Source organism: Natrix helvetica (genome assembly GCF_964273705.1).
Source record: "Natrix helvetica genome assembly, chromosome: 1".
NCBI lineage: Eukaryota > Metazoa > Chordata > Lepidosauria > Squamata > Natricidae > Natrix > Natrix helvetica.
The window spans coordinates 359,208,097-359,226,180 of record NC_138548.1 but is presented as its reverse complement, the minus strand read 5'-3'; the positions used below and the strand labels follow the sequence as shown (position 1 = coordinate 359,226,180).

The following is an 18,084-nucleotide window of genomic DNA, read 5'->3' as shown; positions in this document are numbered from 1 at the left end:
ATTGGAAATGTGATGTAAAACAAATAATGTATTCAAATTCAAATCCAGGATCAATACCAGAGGTTGCTTGAGGTGAGTGTGGCTGGCAGGGCCCTTGCTCACTTTTAACAAGCAGCTGCAGAAGGGGAGACAAACCATGATAAAACTGATAATTAACCCAGATTGTGATGGTTACAATCTGCCATCTATAGGGACCCAGGAAGTGTGACTTTTCTGTAGCAGCCCCTGCCCTATGGAAGGCCCTTTCCTGAAACCCCCTTTGTGGCAGGAGGATCTGAAGGCTGGCAGATGGAGATGGATGGGATGGAGGTATTAAGAGCATGAAATGGCAGAAGGACCCCATTTTCCTACATTCAGTTGACCTTCCGTGTCTCCCAGGACTGGACCTTCTTCCCAGGGAGCCCGAAATCCATCAAGAGAAAGAGCCTCCATTAGACCTGAGGAGCATCCGGGTACCAGGCGCCTCTGGAGAACCAGGTGTCCAGATCAAGGGGCTCACGGGGGGGGCAGGAAAATGCTAGAAGTTCCACTGAAGTAGCCAATAGGTGGTGTAGGGAGCATGATACAGAAAAAAGATACAGAGTATTTTAGAATAGAATTCTTTATTGGCCAAGTGTGATTGGACACAGAAGAAATTTGTCTTTTGTCCATATGCTCTCAGTGTACATAAAGAAAAATAAAATGAAATTCATTCATTAAGAATCATAAGATACAACACTTAGTGATAGTCATAGGTTACTAATAAGCAATCAAAGTATACTAGGAAACAAAACAATATAAATTTGAAAGATACAAGCAACATGATTACAGTCATAAGTGGAAAGAGATAGGTACTAGGAAGGAAGAAAAGAATAGTAATGCAGCCTTAGTAGATAATTTGGTAGTGTTGTGGGAATTAGCTGTTTAGCAGAGTGATGGCATTGGGGGGAAAACTGTCCTTGTGTCTAGTTGTTGTGGTGTGCAGTGCCCTATAGTGTCATTTTGAGGGTATTAGTTGAAACAATTTCTGTCCAGGATGCGAGGGGTCTGTAGATGTTTCACAGCCCTCTTTTTGACTCCTGCAGTATACGGGTCCTCCACGGAAGGCAGGTTGGCAACAATTGTTTTTTTTCTGCAGTTCTAATTCTCCTCTGAAGTCTGTGTCTCTCTTGTTGGGCTGCAGAACCAAACAGTTATGGAGGTGCAGATGACAGGCTCAATAATTCCTCTGTAGAACAGAATCAGCAGCTCTTTGGGCAGATTGAGCTTCCTGAGTTGGCGCAGAAAGAACATTCTCTGTTCTGCTTTTTTGATGACGTTTTTGACGTTAGGTGTCCGTTTTAAGTCTTGAGATATGATAGAACCTAGAAACTTGGAAGGTCTCTACTGTTGAGACTGTGTTGTCTAGTATTGTTAAGAGGTGGTAGTATAGGAGTGTTTCTCCTTAAAGTCTACCACCATTTCTATGGGCTTGAGTGCATTTAGTTCAAGATTGTCCTGGCTGCACCGCAAGGCTGGTTGTTCAACCTCCCGTCTGTATGCAGATTCATCACCGTTGTCTCAAATGAGACCAATCACTGTTGTATCATCTGCAAACGTCAGTATTTTAACAGAGGGATCTTTTGAGATGCAGTCATTGGTGTATATATATAGAGAGAGGTGGAGAGAGCACACAGCCTTGATGGGTTCCTGTGCTAATTGTACGGGTATCGGATGTGATTTTGCCTAGTTTCGCCTGCTCCTTCCTGTCTGTTAGGAAGCTTATGATCCATTTGCAAGTGTGAACAGGTACAGCTAGCTGATTTCGTTCCATCAAAAGAATATCTGGAACGATGGTACTGGATGCTGAGCTGAACAAAAGCTGTTACCAAAACAAAAAAACAACAACAAGTTTTCTGGTGGGAACCAAGGTCGGATGAACAGGTGGCTGTGGGAGGAAGAGAGGAGCAACCAAACAACCTGCCAGCACTTTTACTAGACAATGTGACCGGTGAATCTGGGAGGGGGAACTTTCACTTTTTAATTAGGTGAATTCCGCAGGAACTTTTAGAGTTGGTTTTCACCGGCAGAGCCGATATGATGTATCCAATAAACATGTCCTTAGAGGAATCTACCTGCCTTGGAGTTCTGCTTTCCATGGGCGCATTATTCATTGCGCTGACGTATTGTTCTCTATGGGGATCATGCCAAAAGATGCTGGAAAAGGATTTAGGATCCAAAGGACCACAGCTCCAGAATAGATTATTAGCAGCTCAGCACTGAACTGCAGAGTCTTTGATGCTCTCTGAGTTTGATGGTTTGCTTGCAGATGTTTTCAATACCCAGCCAGGTAAAAGCATCAATGTTAATGATGTCACCCAGCATTGATGTTGTTATTTAGTTGGGTGATGAAACATCTGCATAGAAACCACCAAACTGAGAGGACACCAAGGTCCCCACATCAGTTCTGGCCAAAGAGCCCCTGTTGGGTCAGTGCATGGAGCTTATCCTCCCACTGTGAGTTGAGAATCACAAGTGTGTCAGGCACATATAAATAGCTACCAATGATCTGCCTTAACGGCAGGGGTCCATCCAAATCCCCAGGACATTTTCCCTAAAGTTCATCCAAAATCTGCAACCTTGGATTACCAGTACACTGCAAAACATTATGTATACTCCCCGACATACTTGTAATCTTTTTGTGTACTCTGCTAAGTCACTAATGCTGCTTTATGAGCAAAACATCCTCACAGTCCCAACGTTTACGGTCTTTTCCCTCATTGTGTACTATTCAGGGCCTGATTTTCCTGTAGGCTAACTAGGCTTCAGCCTAGGGCCTCAAGATCAAGAGGGGCCTTTTATTTTTATTTATTATCCGTGCCACATTTTTTATAAAGGTTAGTACCAATTACAACATGTTTCATTTAATATATTGATATATAAATCACAGTAATGATGTATTTTATTATCTCTCATGTAATTTACAAACTTAAAAATGGGAGGTAAAAGGGCCCCATAAGTGGAATAGCCTAAGGCCTCTTTTCATCTAAATCCGGCCCTGGTACTATTGCTTCACTAGCAAAAACATTTTCCCTAGGCCAAACATTTGTAGCATTTCCCTTCTGTCACTGTCCGAAGTTCCAGGTGAATTGCAAGATGTGACCTTTAAAAAAAATAAATTCCAACATCGTTCACAACTAAATAGATTTATATCTAGTATTCACTTTCTGATGTATTTTTAGCTTTGATTTGCGGTGAAAAGGTTTCTCTCTCTCTGCCCCCTTGTGAGGCTGCTCTCCTGTGTGATTTCGAGTGTGTGTTCGAAGTGCTGAAGTTTGGGCAAAACATTTCCCACACTCCAGGCATTTATGTGGTTTCTCTCGAGTGTGGATTCGCTGATGCCTCACAAGACCACTTTTGGCAGAAAAACATTTATCGCACTCTGAGCATTTATGGGGCTTCTCTCCTGTATGGACTCGGCTGTGACGTCTAAGGGTAGATGACTGAGCAAACGCTTTCCCACAGTCTAAACATTTGTAGTTTTTTTCCCCCGTGTGAATTTTTATGTGCGCTCTAAGGGTTTCTTTGCTACTATAAAGTTGTCCACATTCATTGCATTGATGTGGCTTCTCCCTTGTGTGGGTTTTATGATGTCTCCATAGCACTGTCGTATAAGCAAAACTTTTTCCACATTCTAGGCAACTGTATGGCTTCTCTCCCGTGTGGACCCTCTGATGCTTTCCAAGGTTTGATTTATGGGCGAAGCATTTCCCACACTCCTCACATTTGAATGGCTTCTCCCCAGTGTGGATTCTCTCATGACTCTGAACCTCAGTTTGTGTAACAAAACTTTTCCCACACTCCCCACATTCATAGGGTTTCTCTCCTTTGTGACTCATCTGGTGTCTCTTAAGGTTAGCAGAATGCATAAATCGTTTCCCACATTCTGGGCATTCATAGGGTCTCTCTCCAGTGTGAATTCTCTGATGTCGCACCAGGTTTCCTTTCAGGGTAAAACATTTCCCACATTCAAGGCACTTTTCGTTTTTCTCCCCTCTGTGTATTTTCACATGACTCCGAAGACCTGCACTCTGGTTGAAACATTTTCCACACTCAAAGCATTGGTAAGACTTTTTCCCATGAGTCTTCTTATGCGACCAAAGACCTGCGCTCTGAGAGAAACTCTTCCCACATTCCCAACACTTGTAAGTTTTCTCTGCTGTGTGGATTCCCTTGTGGATTCTGAGATGGGCTTTTCCACGGAAAAATTTCCCACATTCAAGACATTGATAAGGTTTGTCTGCACTGTGGATTTTCTGATGTCTAAGAAGGTTTGACTTCTGACCAAAGCATAAGTCACATTCCGCACATTTATAGGGTTTTAGTCTTGGGGGGCTCCTGAGATCTTTGGAGTTTTTCCCAGTGCAAGATTTCTCATCCTCCAATCCTTGACTGGATCCACTTCCCACATGGACCTTCTTGTGGGTCAAAAGGAGGGACCTGCGAGCAAAAGATTCCCCACACTCTGAGCATTCATGGGTTGTTTTGGGTGTTCTTGGAGGGCTGTTTGAGTCTGGTGGGGGATCCAAGATTTTCCCACGCTTCATGCTTGCCCTTTGGCTGCTTCCTTGGGCTGAATTTCTGCTATCTCTCGTTTGTTGCCTTGCAGGTAAACCTTTGGTCACAGCTGTTTTCCTGCTGGTGGAACAAAAAAGAAGATGAGAACATTATTTCCTTTCGAGAAACCCAAAAAATCACAAAATTGTTGAGGGCCAGATGCTGTCATTTGTAAAGTGCTCGGAGAATGCTGTAAAGAACTACGTATCTAAGTCAAAGTGCTATTGCTAATAACAAGGATCCTCAAACTACGGGCCGCGGGCTGCATAGGGCCCGCCAAAGCCATTAATTCAGCCCGCACAGGACCACGAGCCTCGTGGGTGGGGCAGTCTGCCCCTCCCACATCGGCCCACTCACTCTTTGGCCAAGTACAGAACTTACCTTCGTGAGTCCAATGGGCTGGAACTGGAAGGTAAGACCAACAATTTTGGCCAGCAGAGAGGTTCTCGAGGCAGGGGAGGTGAAAAACAGGGCACATAGATGCCCCAGTCCAAAATCCCAGCCGTTTTTGGCCAAACCCTGAGCTGTTTTAACCCATTTTGTCCTGCAGAGAGGTTCTCAAGGCAGGGTGGGTGAAAAATGGAGAGCACAGATGCCCCAGGAGGCAAAGAAAATGGGCCATTTTCACCCATTTTTGACCTGCAGAATGCTTCTGGGGGTTGGAGAGATGAAAAACGGAGTGCAGAGATGCCCCAGGTGGCCAAAAAAAATGAGCTAGTTTAGCCCATATTTGGCCTGCAGAGATGTTTTGGAGGCGGGGGAAATAAAAAAAAAAGAGGTGCATGGATGCCCGGGAAGTAAAAAAAGGGGGAGGTCAAAAATGGATCCATTTTTGACCTCCTCCTCCTCTAGAAGATATTCAGAGAAACAGAGAGAGACAGAGGCAGAGATAGACAGAGAAAGAAGAGAGAGAGTGAAAGAAAGAGAGAGGGGGGAAGAGAAAGAGAGAGAGAAAGAGGGAGAGAGGAAGAGGGAGAGGAAAAGACAGAGGGATTGAGAGAAAGAGAGACAGGGAGAGAGAGAGAGAAAGAAAAAAAGAGATTTTGCAAGCTCCTTGGGGCTGAGAATAATTGTTGCAAATGTGGAAGAGTCTCCTGAAGTGGGCCACTAGATTCCTAGGCAACTGAAAAAAATGGTCTAGTAAAAAGAAAAGTCAATCAAAAGAGCAACATGCAAACAAAAACAAATAAAACACCCAGAGGTAAAAAAAAAAGTTTACTTTGTGTGCATTAATGATCTCTTAAATTGGCCACACCCACGCAGTCGCATACCCAGTTTCTGCAAGCACTCTTCATATGTTTTAGCCTTCAGTCTCCTCATCATCTTTGTTGCTCTTCTCTGCAATTTTTCTAGAATCTCCAACATCTTTTTTACATTGTAGTGACCAAAACTGGATGCAGTATTCCAGGTGTGGCCTTACTAAGGCCTTATAAAATGGTATTAACACTTAAGATGATCTTGATTCTATCCTTCTGTTTATGCAGCCTAGAACTGTGTTGACTTTTTTGGCAGCTTGCATATATTTAAATGGTTATCCACTAGGATTTCAAGAGCCCCTCTCAGTTACTACTATTGAGTAAGGTACCACATATACTGCACCTGTGCATTCCGTTTTTCTTGCCTAAATGTAGAACCTTACTTTTTTCACCACTCAATTTCATTTTGTTGGATAGCACCCAATGTTCAAGTTTGTCAAGATCCTTCTGTATCTTAAGCCTATCTTCTGGAGTGTTGGCTATTCCTGCCAGCTTGGTGTCATCTGCAAATTTGATGAGTTCCCCATTTATTCCCTCATCCAAATCATTGATGAAGATGTTGAAGAGTACTGGGCCTAAAACAGAGCCTTGGGGTACTCCACTGCATACTTCCCTCCATGTAGATGCAGTTCCATTGAGGACTACATGTTGAGTGCGGTTGGTCAGCCAGTTACGAATCCATCTGGTGGTGATGCTGTCTAACCCACATTCTTCTACTTTATCTAGTAGTAGGTTATGGTCTACATTATCAAATGCCTTACCGAAGTCTAAGTAAATTGTATTGACAGCATTCCTCTGGTCCACTAATTTTGTCAATTTGTCAAAGAATACAGTAAGATTAGTCTGGCATGATCTGTTTTTGACAAACCCTTGTTGGCTTTTGGTTATTACTCTGTTTACTTCTAGGTGTTTGTTGATTCGTTGCTTATCTTTTCCAGAATTTTTCCTGGTATTGAGGTCAGGCTGATAGGTCTGTAGTTTCCTGGATCTATTTTTCCCCCTTTTTTGAAGATGGGAACCACATCAGCTCTTTTCCAGTCCTGGCAATTCCCTGGTGCTCCAGGATCTCTGAAAGATATGGTTCAGTAGTTCTGTGATCTCGTCTGGCAGTTCCTTCAGAACCCTGGGGTGTAATCCATCCAGTCCTGGTGATTTGAAGTTGTCTAGGGTAGACAGGTGCTCACTTACCATTTTCTTCCCTATTTTAACTTGTGTTCCTAATCTGTTTTTTGTGGTGCTGTTTTTAATAGGATGAATGGTAAGAATTCAAATCCACAATCAAGACCAGAATTTGTTCAAGGTGAGTGTCCTCAACTTAGAGCATAGATGTTTGCCAACAGGGGAAATAAGTAACTTGTGATGTGGGTGGTTTCTATAGTTTATAATAAATATAAATAAATATCTACAGACTTTCAACCTTAAGTGTGTCCCTGCACATTATGGATCTGGGTCGTGAATAGCTTTTGTGGGTGGGGCCCATCGTAACTCTGAAACGGTGCAGCTGGATGTCTGCTTGATGTGAGCCCCCATGGCTTCCCCTGCCCTCCAGCTGTGCCCGATGAGCTCTGGGCTGGAAGGGGGAACCGACCCAAACTCTGCCTCTCCCACTTGAGCTGAGAAGGGAAGGAAGGACAGAGAACCCCACACAGGAGGGGCCACAAGTAATAAAACCCCCTTTGTGGGCAGGAGGAGCTGAAGGCTGGCAGATGGAGATGGTGTGTGTGTGTGTGTGTGTGTGTGTGTGTGTGTATGTGTGTGTAGGAATTAGTAGAGCTGGGGAGGAGATGCCATTTCATGGAGGACGGAGGAGAAGAAGGAGAGAATTAACCATGGTTAGAGTAAAGTGACGAATTTAAGTGAGTCTCCTTTACTGAAGCTACAAAAATATCGCAATAAATTTAGACTATTTGAAGTGATATCTCTATGGAATATAAGGTAATTGCTTCCAGATCGATAGAAATAGGCAAGAAAAATATTTAATGTCACAAGGTATATGGATAATAATGAAATATCATAGTAAGAGACTTTCAAGAATATTTAAATGCGGGAGAGAGGGAGGAAGGAGGGGAAGGGAGAAGAAAAAGAAAAAGAAAGAATCTTCTTTCGCAAAGGAGAAAAACAAATGCTGTCGCTTTAAATCGGAACTGAGCATGCCTGGCTGTGGAATTCTGGGAGTTGAAGTCCACAAGTCTAAAAAAATTTGAAACCCACCACTGGGTCAATGCCTCACTAGCCATAAACCTCACCGCACGTCACTGGTAGGTAGGTAGGTAGGTAGAGGGAGAGAGAGAGAGAGAGAGAAATACAGTAGGTAGGTAGGGAGAGAGAGTAGGTAGGTAGGTAGGTAGATATTTCCAGGTGTATTTATCCATGTGCTGGAGAAGGAAATCGCTGACAATCTGCAGTACCTAAGACTTTGTTTCTGCTGGCAAAGCACTTGATCAATGTAATTCTCATCAATCAGTTAAAGAGCTTTCCAAAAGGGGGAAAAAAAGTTTTTGCACTTTGCAAACCTCCCCAAAATATGGATAATTTTTATTTTTTAAAAAAAGGCATGAATAGCCTGGGGGGGGGGGGGGGGCTTGCAGAGTGCTCCTGTGGGGTGGGGGGGGGAAACGAGCCAAAAATGGCCCTCCCCAGCCCCCAGGAGCTTTCTGAAAGCCTCCATAAGGGTATGCACGGCTATTTTGGTGAAGGGGTCGGGGTTTCAGGAGGCAAAAAAATGCTGTATTCGGTGTATAAGACGCACCCAGATTTTCAGCCTCTTTTCTGAGGAAAAAAGGTGTGTCTTATACTCAGAGAAATACGGTAATCTAAATTAAAGAGATGAGAAGCTTTATTTAATAGCACCCAGACCAGGGAGCATTTTTCTTTATCATGAGTTTGACCTGCTTTTGTGTTTTTTGAAAAGATTTCAGGATAAAACCCTTTTCGATGCTAAAAAGATTTCTAGGGGCTCCCTCTGGGGGGGACTCACAAATGCAGGACAACAACTGTTTCATTTCAAGCAACGGGTTTTCCACACTCCAAGCTCTGAGGTGGTTTGTCACCTGGAAAGAAGGTCCGGCCATCCGAGCCCCTGGAGGTTTTCTGGAGGGCATTTTTACCTCCAGACCCAGGTAGACAGTCCAGAAAAATATTTCCCACATAATAATTGCCTTAAAGGAGGGGGGGATGGGGCCTTCGGCAGTTTCAGCCAACTGCCACTGTCCCCAGGCCTCGGTTTCACCCCAGGGTCACCACTGCCACTGAGAAATGCGCCCTTAATCTCCAGACTGGAGGCCTTTGCAACCTAGCTCCATTTTCCAAGCTGCATTTTCCATACTGTTTCCAAGAAACGTGTCCCAAAGCATCTCTTAGGTTCTCCGGGAGCCCTGAAGTCGAATGCTGCCTGTGCCTGGGAATCCCCAGGCCTCTCCTGCTCACTTCAGACAACCCCACATTCCTTACCTGGGACTTTGTTTAGCGACACGTGAAATCGCTTAACAACCACAACCACGAATACAACGTTGCAGTCATTGAGCCAAGCTCTCCCGCGACATCTTACTTAATGACCACTTTGCTCAACAACCAAGACTCCAATTGTCGACAAACTGGACATAAGTCCAGGACAAACTACAGGAATTACCCAAAACTAAATGACCTTCTACTGCTGTACAATAAAGAGTATTTTAAGTTACTGCTCCTGTGTATGGTTTGCCAATTGCCCAGAGGCAGATAGGACAGCACTCCAGAGGGTCAAGGTCATTGCCCAGAGGATCATTGGTTGACCTCTCCCTTCCTTGGGAGAGCTTTATAGCTCCCTCTGCCTGAACAAAGTTCAAAGCATTCTTAAAGATCCATCTCATCCTGGGCACTCTTTTTTTTTGTAAACTATTGCCATCTGGCAGACGGTACAGGATAATAAAAACAAGACAAATGGGCTGAAAAACAGCTTCTATCCCAGGGCAGTAACTAGATTGAATTCTACTGTATAGTGCAATATTAAGGCAATATCAGGGGTTTTCAATTCAATTGCATAGAATGCAAAGGATGTGCGTTTTTGCTTTATTTTTTGATAGTGATAATGTACACTGAAGATGGCATTTAATTTCATTGTCGGAGGTGCAATGACAATAAAGTAAACTAAACTAAACTAAGGCATCACATAAGCAAAAGAGAAGGAAAAAGTGTTCAGGCTAATGTAAAGAACCCATTTCTGATTCTTATCCCTTTTTCCTGCTTCTTCTCACTTTGGCTCATAGGAGCCCCATCCCACCATGACTTCTCAATCGGGGCTTCCTCGTGACACTTTTTGTACATTTTATAAAATAAAGTTAAAAAGGGGAGGGGGAGGGGGATTGGATCAAGGAAGCTATAAACCAAACATCCTGGCATCAGTCCCTGGGAAGATCCTGGAAAAGATAATCAAGCATTGGATCTGCCAAAGGCTAGAAACAAACAAAGCTATTATTACAAGCCAACATGGGTTTGTCAAACACAGACCACGGCAGAAAACCTTATTGCGTTCTTTGACAAAACAATTAAAATTCTGTGTGCATCGAATACATGGACTTCAGTGAGGCATGTGACAAAAGTAGAGCGCTACCTAGTTCTTGGCAGGATAAACAAAATGTGGGATAGGATCAGCACCTGGTGGATTCGTAACTGGCTGACCAACCGCATTCAACATATAGTCCTCAATGGAACTACATTATGCCCTCACCCAGCACCTTGGGAGCAAAACCCATTTTTTCTGCATGGCTCATTTGTCAAAGATTTAAAAAATGGATGCTTGTTCTCCAAAGCAAGATTTAACCCAAGATTGGTTTACTCACTTTTAAAGTTACAATGAAGAGGCCTCTGGACCAAGTCCAGGTATGACCCTCACTGCTGACTGATTTTGTTTCTCCTTAATCAATTGGCCCTTTGTGCAGGAAGCTGCTTCTCCATCCAGGCCACAATTTCCAAATTCTCTGGGACAGAGTCCTGGCCAAAGGTTGATGGATCCCAATCCAGGAACTTTCTCCTTTGTGGGGTTCACAGCCACATCCTCATTGGTCTCCTGCAAGGAGAAATGAAAAAAAAAGAGGCTCAGATGCCAACAGTGATATTGAACATAATCTGGAAGTGATCTGGATTCTGGAGGCAAAAATAGGAGTATTGGATCAGGATACAAAATAATGGAGAGAAGATTCAAGAAGATCTGAATAAGACAAACTGAAAGAAACCAGCAGGCTGAAGTCCAATAGGGACCAAAGCATAGTTGTACCTAGGAAACCTCAGTGGAAGATGAGAGAGATCAGATGGGGCAGAGCATGTGTGAAAAGGGCTGATCTTTCCTGCTCTTTTTGGAGGCTGCAAGGCAGGCAAGATTCCAGTTAGGCGTCTCAAAATCTATGTACAATTGGGTAAGGCAGCCTCCTGCCCATCAGCTTGTTACCTAGCAGCTGCTCACAAGACCCCCCTCAAAACTTCCTTTGTGCTTAGGAAAACACCCACCAAGGAGCGGCTCCTACATCCCAGCCTCTTCTGGGCAAAAGAAGGAAAATCTAAAGTTTAGAAATTCTACCCATCTTTTTAAAGCAGAAGCAAAGTAAAGATTAGCATAAAAACAAAGGATTTGACGCCTTTCAGAGGAAAGAGCTCAAAGGAAGAGAATCTCTTTTGTGGCTCAAGAAACACGAGCTCAAGTCAACTAATTTAAACTTCTTTCCTTTCCCCTCCCCGTTGCAAAGAGGTCAGAGGGTGTTAATAACACATTACAAATCCCAGTAAATGTTTTAAAGCGCAATGTACACTTCTTTTTTCCCAAATGCACTTGCGGGATACGCATGCTCAGAGACCTCGTGATCTGACGGATCAGAGTGACCTTCTGAATCAACTTACCCAAAGCTCCTCCCCGGATTCACCCAGGGAGCCTTGGCCGGGCGAGGAGGGGGCAGATCCAGCCGAGGGACGGAGCCCCCTTTGCCCCCCCCCCTGGAAGGAAGGGAGGGATCCGCTCCTTGCAGGCAAAGCCAGAGCCGGATCTCCCCGAGAAAAACCCCCGAGAAGCAGAAGAGCGGAATCCACAGCTCCCTCCCTCCTGGCGGGGGGAAGATCGCCTGGGAGGAGGGGGCGGCCTGGAGGCCGAGGGAGAGCAAACTTACCTGCTCCGAACGGGATCCAGGAGCCTCTCCCGAGGGATCCAGCGCGGATCCTCGCCGGGCGAAGGGAAGCAGAGATCCAGCCCATGGGAGGGAAGAGGCGGGGGGGCGGGGTTTCTGGCTTCCTCTCGGGTCCGCCTATTCCTTGAAGCTCCGCCCTTTCACCGCCTCTTCTCCTTCCCTCCTCCCTTTCAGCCAGGACCACGTGCTCCGAAACGCTTTTGTGTGTTTTTGTGATTATGTCTGTGTGTGTGTCTGGAAGCTGAACCTCTGCAGATGCCCCTGAAAGAGTTGTGCAAAAAGGCCCCGTAAGAGTTGAAGGGTCTTTGGAGCTCCCTGAGGTCTGTGGTTAGTTGCTGCCCTGATGATGTTACCCAGTTGGGGCAATGAGACGTCTCCAGGGAAACATCGAAGCTCAGAGGCCATCAAGGACTCCCCCCCCCCCCCATTCCCACCCTCAGCTCTTCCCCTTGACTGATTTTGGGGCCTCTGGAGTTTCTGCACCTGGAGAAGAGGAAGAAGGGGGGGTGATCCTGACCCAGAGGAAGAGCAGCCTCCGTTTCCCCTCCAGGTGGGGGCAGGTCTTCCCTTGTGCTACAGTGGGATCCACTTCTGGGGGACCAGGTGTCCAGATATAGATGTTCACAGAGGGCGAGGAGATGCCTGAAGCCCCACTGAAGTAGCCAATACGAGTCAATGGCAGATCCCGGTTTCTGAGCACATCAACAACTATGTCACAAAGGAACATTTCTATGGGACCAAGAGGGAAGAGACCACTTCCCAAGTAAAACAGCCAGGAAAACATTGTGCTGGAGAGGGCTGGGGAGGAGATGCCATTTCATGAGCAAGGAGAGAAGTAACCGCGCTTAGAGGCAAGTGACGAATTTAAGTGAAGTCTCCTTTACTGAAGCTACAAAAACATCACCTTAAATTTAAACTATTTGAAGTGATATCTCTATGGAAAATTCAGTAATTGCATCCAGACTAACAGAAATAAGAATACTGAATGTAACATGGCATATGAATAATGATGAAATATCACAGTAAAACAAATACCAAGAATATCTATAAAGGAATTTAAATACTGTTGGAAGAAATGTCCTTCTGGGTTCAGTTCCAAGTGGGGAAAAAGACACTGGAAACATGGAGGCTGTTTGGAAAGAGGGTTTAATGGTGGACAGGACCACGTGGCTTGCAGTCTTGAACAGAAAAGGGGGATCAGCTGCTTTCAGATGTTGGGTGAAGAAGAAAAAGAGAGAGAAGGGGCTTTCTGAGTTTTTTATACTCTCTGTCCGGCCCCAACTCTCTGTTTCCTGTTCCTGTGTAAGAAATGTATTCTGATTGGTTGTCAGATTCCCATTGGGCCATGCAGGGGCAACTCATTAGGATGTGTTTGAGTCCAGGTTTGATTGAGCATTGCTTCTTCCCAGGTGCCCTGTGGTGAAATGGATAAAGGGCGAATACTTTCATGCCTTAATCCCATCACTCTGGAGCTGAAGGGGGGAGATCTTTGTTATGTTGAATAGACTGGCTCAGTCATTTTAATAGCCCATTAAAAGGTGGGAGCTATTAAGAGTAACTCTGTTTCCTGCCTAAAAACATGTTCCCCCATTTCCTATCCAGGGAAATACAATATTCTGCCTTTTCAATATTTCCCAGGATATTTCATTTTTCTAGGAGGGGTGGGTGCTAACTTCCTACGATACAATCTAAATTAACAGGTTAACAGAGTTGGAAGGGACCTTGTAGGTCATCTAGTTTACCCCCGCCCAAGCAGGAGACACTACACCATTTCTGACAGATCAAATTAAAAAGATGAGAAGCTTTATTTAATAACACTCAGGCCAGGGAGCTTTTATCTCACTTTACCACAATTAGGACCTGCTTTTATATATTTTTTTGAAAAGATTTCAGGATAAAATCTTTTCTATGCTAGAAAGATTTCTAGGGGGCCCCTCTGAGGGGACTCACAAATGCAGGACAACAATTGTCTCATTTCAAGCAACAGATTTTCCACACTCCAAGCTCTGATATGGTTTGTCACCTGGAAAGAGGGTCCGGCCATCCAAGCCCCTGGAGGTTTTCTGGAGGGCATTTTTACCTCCAGACCCAGGTAGACAGTCCAAAAAAATATTTCACACACACCAAAAGCACAATTTTGAGGGAGCCCCCCTATTCCCTTATTGTGGCCGAGGTGGGACGGGGGGGTCATGGAAAGGCATCTGATGTGGGGCAAGACACAGCTGGGCCCCTCTCTTACTGCCCACCCCCCGGTGGCTGGGTGGGAGCGCGACCTTTGCAACCCAGAATTTGAACCCGAGCCCCAAAGTTTCTTGCATCAAAAGAGGAAGGAGATGGAAAGGAAGAGTGAAAAAGGAAGACGGAGGCATTTTCTAGCCTGAGGGTTGCAGGGGACAGAGAAGAGAGCTGAATCCCAAATTCCTGCAAAGGCGGATAGTAGCACTTAAGTTGTGGAGAGAAGAAAAGTTGGGTATAACCAGGGAATCTGGGGGTCCCCTTCTCCTCAGAACCCCCCTTCAGGTATAGCCCCCCCAGATCATCTTCCAGGCAGTCTCTGCCTCCCCCCTCCCCTTGGTTAACTTCTAAAAAAAGCTCAGGATCGGGTACTGCTGGGAGCTTCCTCCCCCGCCCTCAGACTGAGTCAGAAGGAACCCCAAAACTCTAGCTTCTCTTCCCAAAGGTTCTTTTCACCCCCAAAAGGCAAACTAGACTTTCTTGGGATTTTTTTCCCCTTGAAAAAGTTTCGCTTCTCATCTCAGAAGCTTCTTCAGTTCTGACTGACTGGGAGGGGGAGAAAGGAAGGATCTGTCTTGTGTCTCAAAGGAGAAGCCCATCAGGAGGAGATGTCTGTCTGCACCTGAAAAGACCTGGGAGGCTCTTTCTGGGACAGCCACGTCCCCCTTCTGGACAGAGAGGAGCCCTGGATGGAGAGAGGGGCCAAAGCGGCCATCTTTGCCAACATCAGCAGCCCTCCCACAACAGAGGGGGGTGGAAAGGAAACCCCCCACCTCCTAAGGTCTACAACAGGGTCCTTTCAGCAGCCTCAGGAAGGCTCCACACCCCTTTGCACCCTGATTCAGAACTAAATGACTGCAAGGAATATCAATCCTTCCATCCTCCGCCGCTCAGTCAGAACTGGGGAAGCTTCTGGGTTGAGAAGGGAAACGTTTTCAAGGGGGAAAAAAACCAGCAAAGTCCAGTTTCCTTTTGGAAAAGCATTTTAGGGACAACCATGACCTGGAGGATGGAGGCTCTCCATACAGACCCCTGGCTCCACTTTCCCCTTTCGAAATCTCAGCAGACACAGCCTGGACTGAAGTGGGCCTTAAAAGACCTTAAGGGGGCATCTAGTCTGCCCCTCAGACACGCAGAAAGGGGGAGAGCCCAGGAGTATGCATGTAGGTATCCTTATTTTGACCCCCTCCGCAGATCTCTCTCCCCAAAGGAAGAGGGATAGAGAAGCAGGGATATTACTTTCCTTGCAGCCCAAAGAACTCCTGGGTGGGGGGGGTCTCTTCCCATCTTTCATATTTCCTACCGTTTTGGGGGGCAAAGAGGCCCCACCGGGATCCAAGGTTCCCTTCAGACTGCTGGACCAATTGAGCCTGCCTTTTTCCACCCTGTGAAGATGGAGGAGGTGCTTCCTGATGGAGGAGGTCCATCAGGAAGCACCTCCCCTTCCCCTCATTTTCCTCGCCCCTCCAGAACTCCCCCACCAAGGATGGCTCCTGCTGCGACCGACCCCCATCTCACCTCTAGGGGGCATCATCCAGTAGCCTCTCACCCCTCCTCTGAGAAGTGTGCCTCCCTCCTCTAATAGCTGCTGGGCTCTGGACTCAAGTGAAGGCCTTCCTCCTCCTCTTCCTCCTCCTCCCTGCAGCCCATTTCCTGATCCAGTGGAGGTCCGAGAGCCACTTCCTCAGCCCACTTTGACTGCACAAATATGGCACAATCTGACTGCCATCTTGTGTTTTGCAACCCCTCCCAGTGCATCTCCTGAAAAAGGCCCTCTTGGTTATTTTGAACAATACTTTGATTAAGGATTATATGCACAGAAAGAAATGTAATACAAATATTTGTGTGTGAATATAGGAAAAAGACAACAAAAAACAGGAAAAAAATCCCTCCAAAACCATAATGGGAAAACGAAAACTTTCCCTCTTCATCCTCAGCCAGCAGATTCAACAACAAAACTTTTATCACTAAATAAACCAACAGATTCATTCCACCCCATTTTCCCCTCTCTAAATTTTCAGTTCTCCCCATTGATCAACAAAGCCTAGTAAAAATTAACAAAAAAACCTGGTTCCTTGACTTACGACTGTAGCAACTTAAGATGTTAAGATGTGAAGATGTGACTTAATGTTGGGGGAAAAAGTGTTCCCAACATTGTTCACAACTGAAGAGATTTATTTCTGCTATGGACTTTTTGGTGCTTTTTAAGCTCTGCTTTACTATGAAACGCTTTCTCACACTCTGTGCACTTGTGAGGCCGCTCTCCAGCGTGATTTCGGGTGTGCATCCGAAGTGTTGAAGGATGGGCAAAACATTTCTCACACTCCAGACATTTATACGGTTTCTCTCCAGTGTGGATTCGCTGATGCTTCACAAGAGAATCTTTCCGTGGAAAACATTTATCACATTCTGAGCATTTGTAAGGTTTCTCTCCTGTATGGATTCGGCTGTGACTTGTAAGGGTACCTGAATGAGCAAATGCTTTCCCACAGTCTAAACATTTGTAGTTTTTTTCCCCTGTGTGAACTTTCACATGACTTCTAAGGGCTGATGAGGTAGTATAAAATCTTCCACAGTCGTTGCATTGATATGGCTTCTCCCCCGTGTGGGTTCTATGATGACCCAAAAGGCCTCGCTTGTCTACAAAGCATTTTTCACATTCTCCGCATCTGTATGGCTTCTCTCCTGTGTGGAACCTCTGATGGCGTCCAAGATATTGTTTTTGGGAAAAGCATTTTCCACACTCCCCGCATTTGAATGGCTTCTCCCCTGTGTGGACTCGCTGATGAATCTGAACTTGGGCTGGCGTAATAAAACTTTTCCCACACTCCCCACATTTATGGGGTAGGTCCTCTTTGTGCCATTTCTGGTGTGTCTGAAGTTCATAAGAATACACAAATCGTTTCTCACATTCTGGACATTCGTAAGGTCTCTCTCCAGTGTGACGTCTCTGATGTTGCACCAGGGTTGATTTCAAGGTAAAACTTTTCCCACATTCGAGGCACTTTTCGTTTTTCTCCGCTCTGTGTGTTTTCACGTGTCTCCGAAGACCTGAACTCTGGGTGAAACATTTTCCACAGTCGAAGCATTTATAAGATTTTATTCCTGCATGAGTCTTCCCATGGGACCAAAGTTGTGCATTCTGATGAAAGCTCTTCCCACATTCCCAACACTTGTAAGGTTTCTCCCCCGTGTGGATTCTCTCGTGGTTTCTGAGACTGCCTTTTATACGGAAACATTTCCCACAATCCAGACACTGATAAGGTTTGTCTCCAGTGTGGATTCTCTGATGTGTAAGAAGGTGTGACCTTCGTCCAAAGCATAAGTCACATTCCTCACATTTATAGGGTTTTAGTCTTGGGGGGCTCCTGAGATTTTTGGAGTTTTTCCCAGGGGAAGATTTCTCACCCTCCAAACCTTGACTGGATCCACTTCCCACATGGACCTTCCTGTGGGTCAAAAGGAGGGACCTGCAAGCAAAGGATTCCCCACACTCTGAGCATTCATGAGTTCTTTGGGGCGTTCTTGGAGTGCTTCTTGTGTCTGATGGGGGATCCAAGAGATTCCCAGCCTCCATGCTTTCCTGGCACTGCTGCCATGTGCTTGTTTTCTACTATCTGTTGATAGTTGCCTTTCAGGTAAATCTTTGGTCACAGCTGTTTTCCTGCTGGTGGAACAAAAGAGATGAGAGCATTATTTCCTTTTGAGAAACACAGAAAATCACAAAATTGTTGAGGGCCAAATGCCGACATTTGTAAACTGCTCAGAGTGCTATCTAAGTCGAAGTGCTATTGTAATAACAACCGCAACAGTGAAGGCACAATTGCAGTTCGTGAGAAAATGTTATGTCTCACCTAAGGACTGCTTTA

General features: G+C 45.4%; 2 protein-coding genes across 6 annotated transcripts in view; both read right to left on the bottom strand.

The window, feature by feature from the left end:
* Nucleotides 1–585: 585 nt before the first annotated feature.
* On the bottom strand, nt 586–12,068 carry LOC309398162 (uncharacterized protein). 4 transcript variants are annotated; one of them, XM_081964781.1, is made up of 3 exons: nt 11,963–12,068; nt 10,649–10,875; nt 586–4,656 (listed from the first exon to the last, which is right to left on the bottom strand). In XM_081964781.1, the coding sequence occupies exon 3, from the start codon at nt 4,563–4,565 to the stop codon at nt 3,156–3,158; it is 1,410 nt and encodes a 469-aa protein (XP_081820907.1). In that variant the 5' UTR covers nt 4,566–4,656; nt 10,649–10,875; nt 11,963–12,068; the 3' UTR covers nt 586–3,155. The 4 variants fall into 4 exon arrangements, with proteins under 4 accessions (XP_081820907.1, XP_081820910.1, XP_081820909.1 ...); XM_081964784.1 differs by having other exon boundaries at nt 586–4,653; XM_081964783.1 differs by lacking the exon at nt 11,963–12,068 and adding an exon at nt 11,700–11,721.
* A 3,798-nt stretch (nt 12,069–15,866) lies between these two features.
* The window catches only part of LOC309398147 (uncharacterized protein), a 46,651-nt gene continuing 44,433 nt past the window's right edge, over nt 15,867–18,084 (bottom strand). Inside the window, exon 2 of one of the 2 annotated variants that reach the window (XM_081964749.1) lies at nt 15,867–17,882. In XM_081964749.1, the coding sequence (XP_081820875.1) occupies nt 16,374–17,792 (1,419 nt within the window). In that variant the 5' untranslated portion in view covers nt 17,793–17,882 and the 3' untranslated portion in view covers nt 15,867–16,373. The remainder of the gene's footprint in view (nt 17,883–18,084) is intronic. The other variant, XM_081964750.1, reaches the window with a different exon arrangement.

Bases quoted from the DNA above. Each gene is read 5' to 3' on its own strand.
- LOC309398162 (XM_081964781.1), bottom strand. From the start codon at position 4,565: ATGAAGCGTGGGAAAATCTTGGATCCCCCACCAGACTCAAACAGCCCT.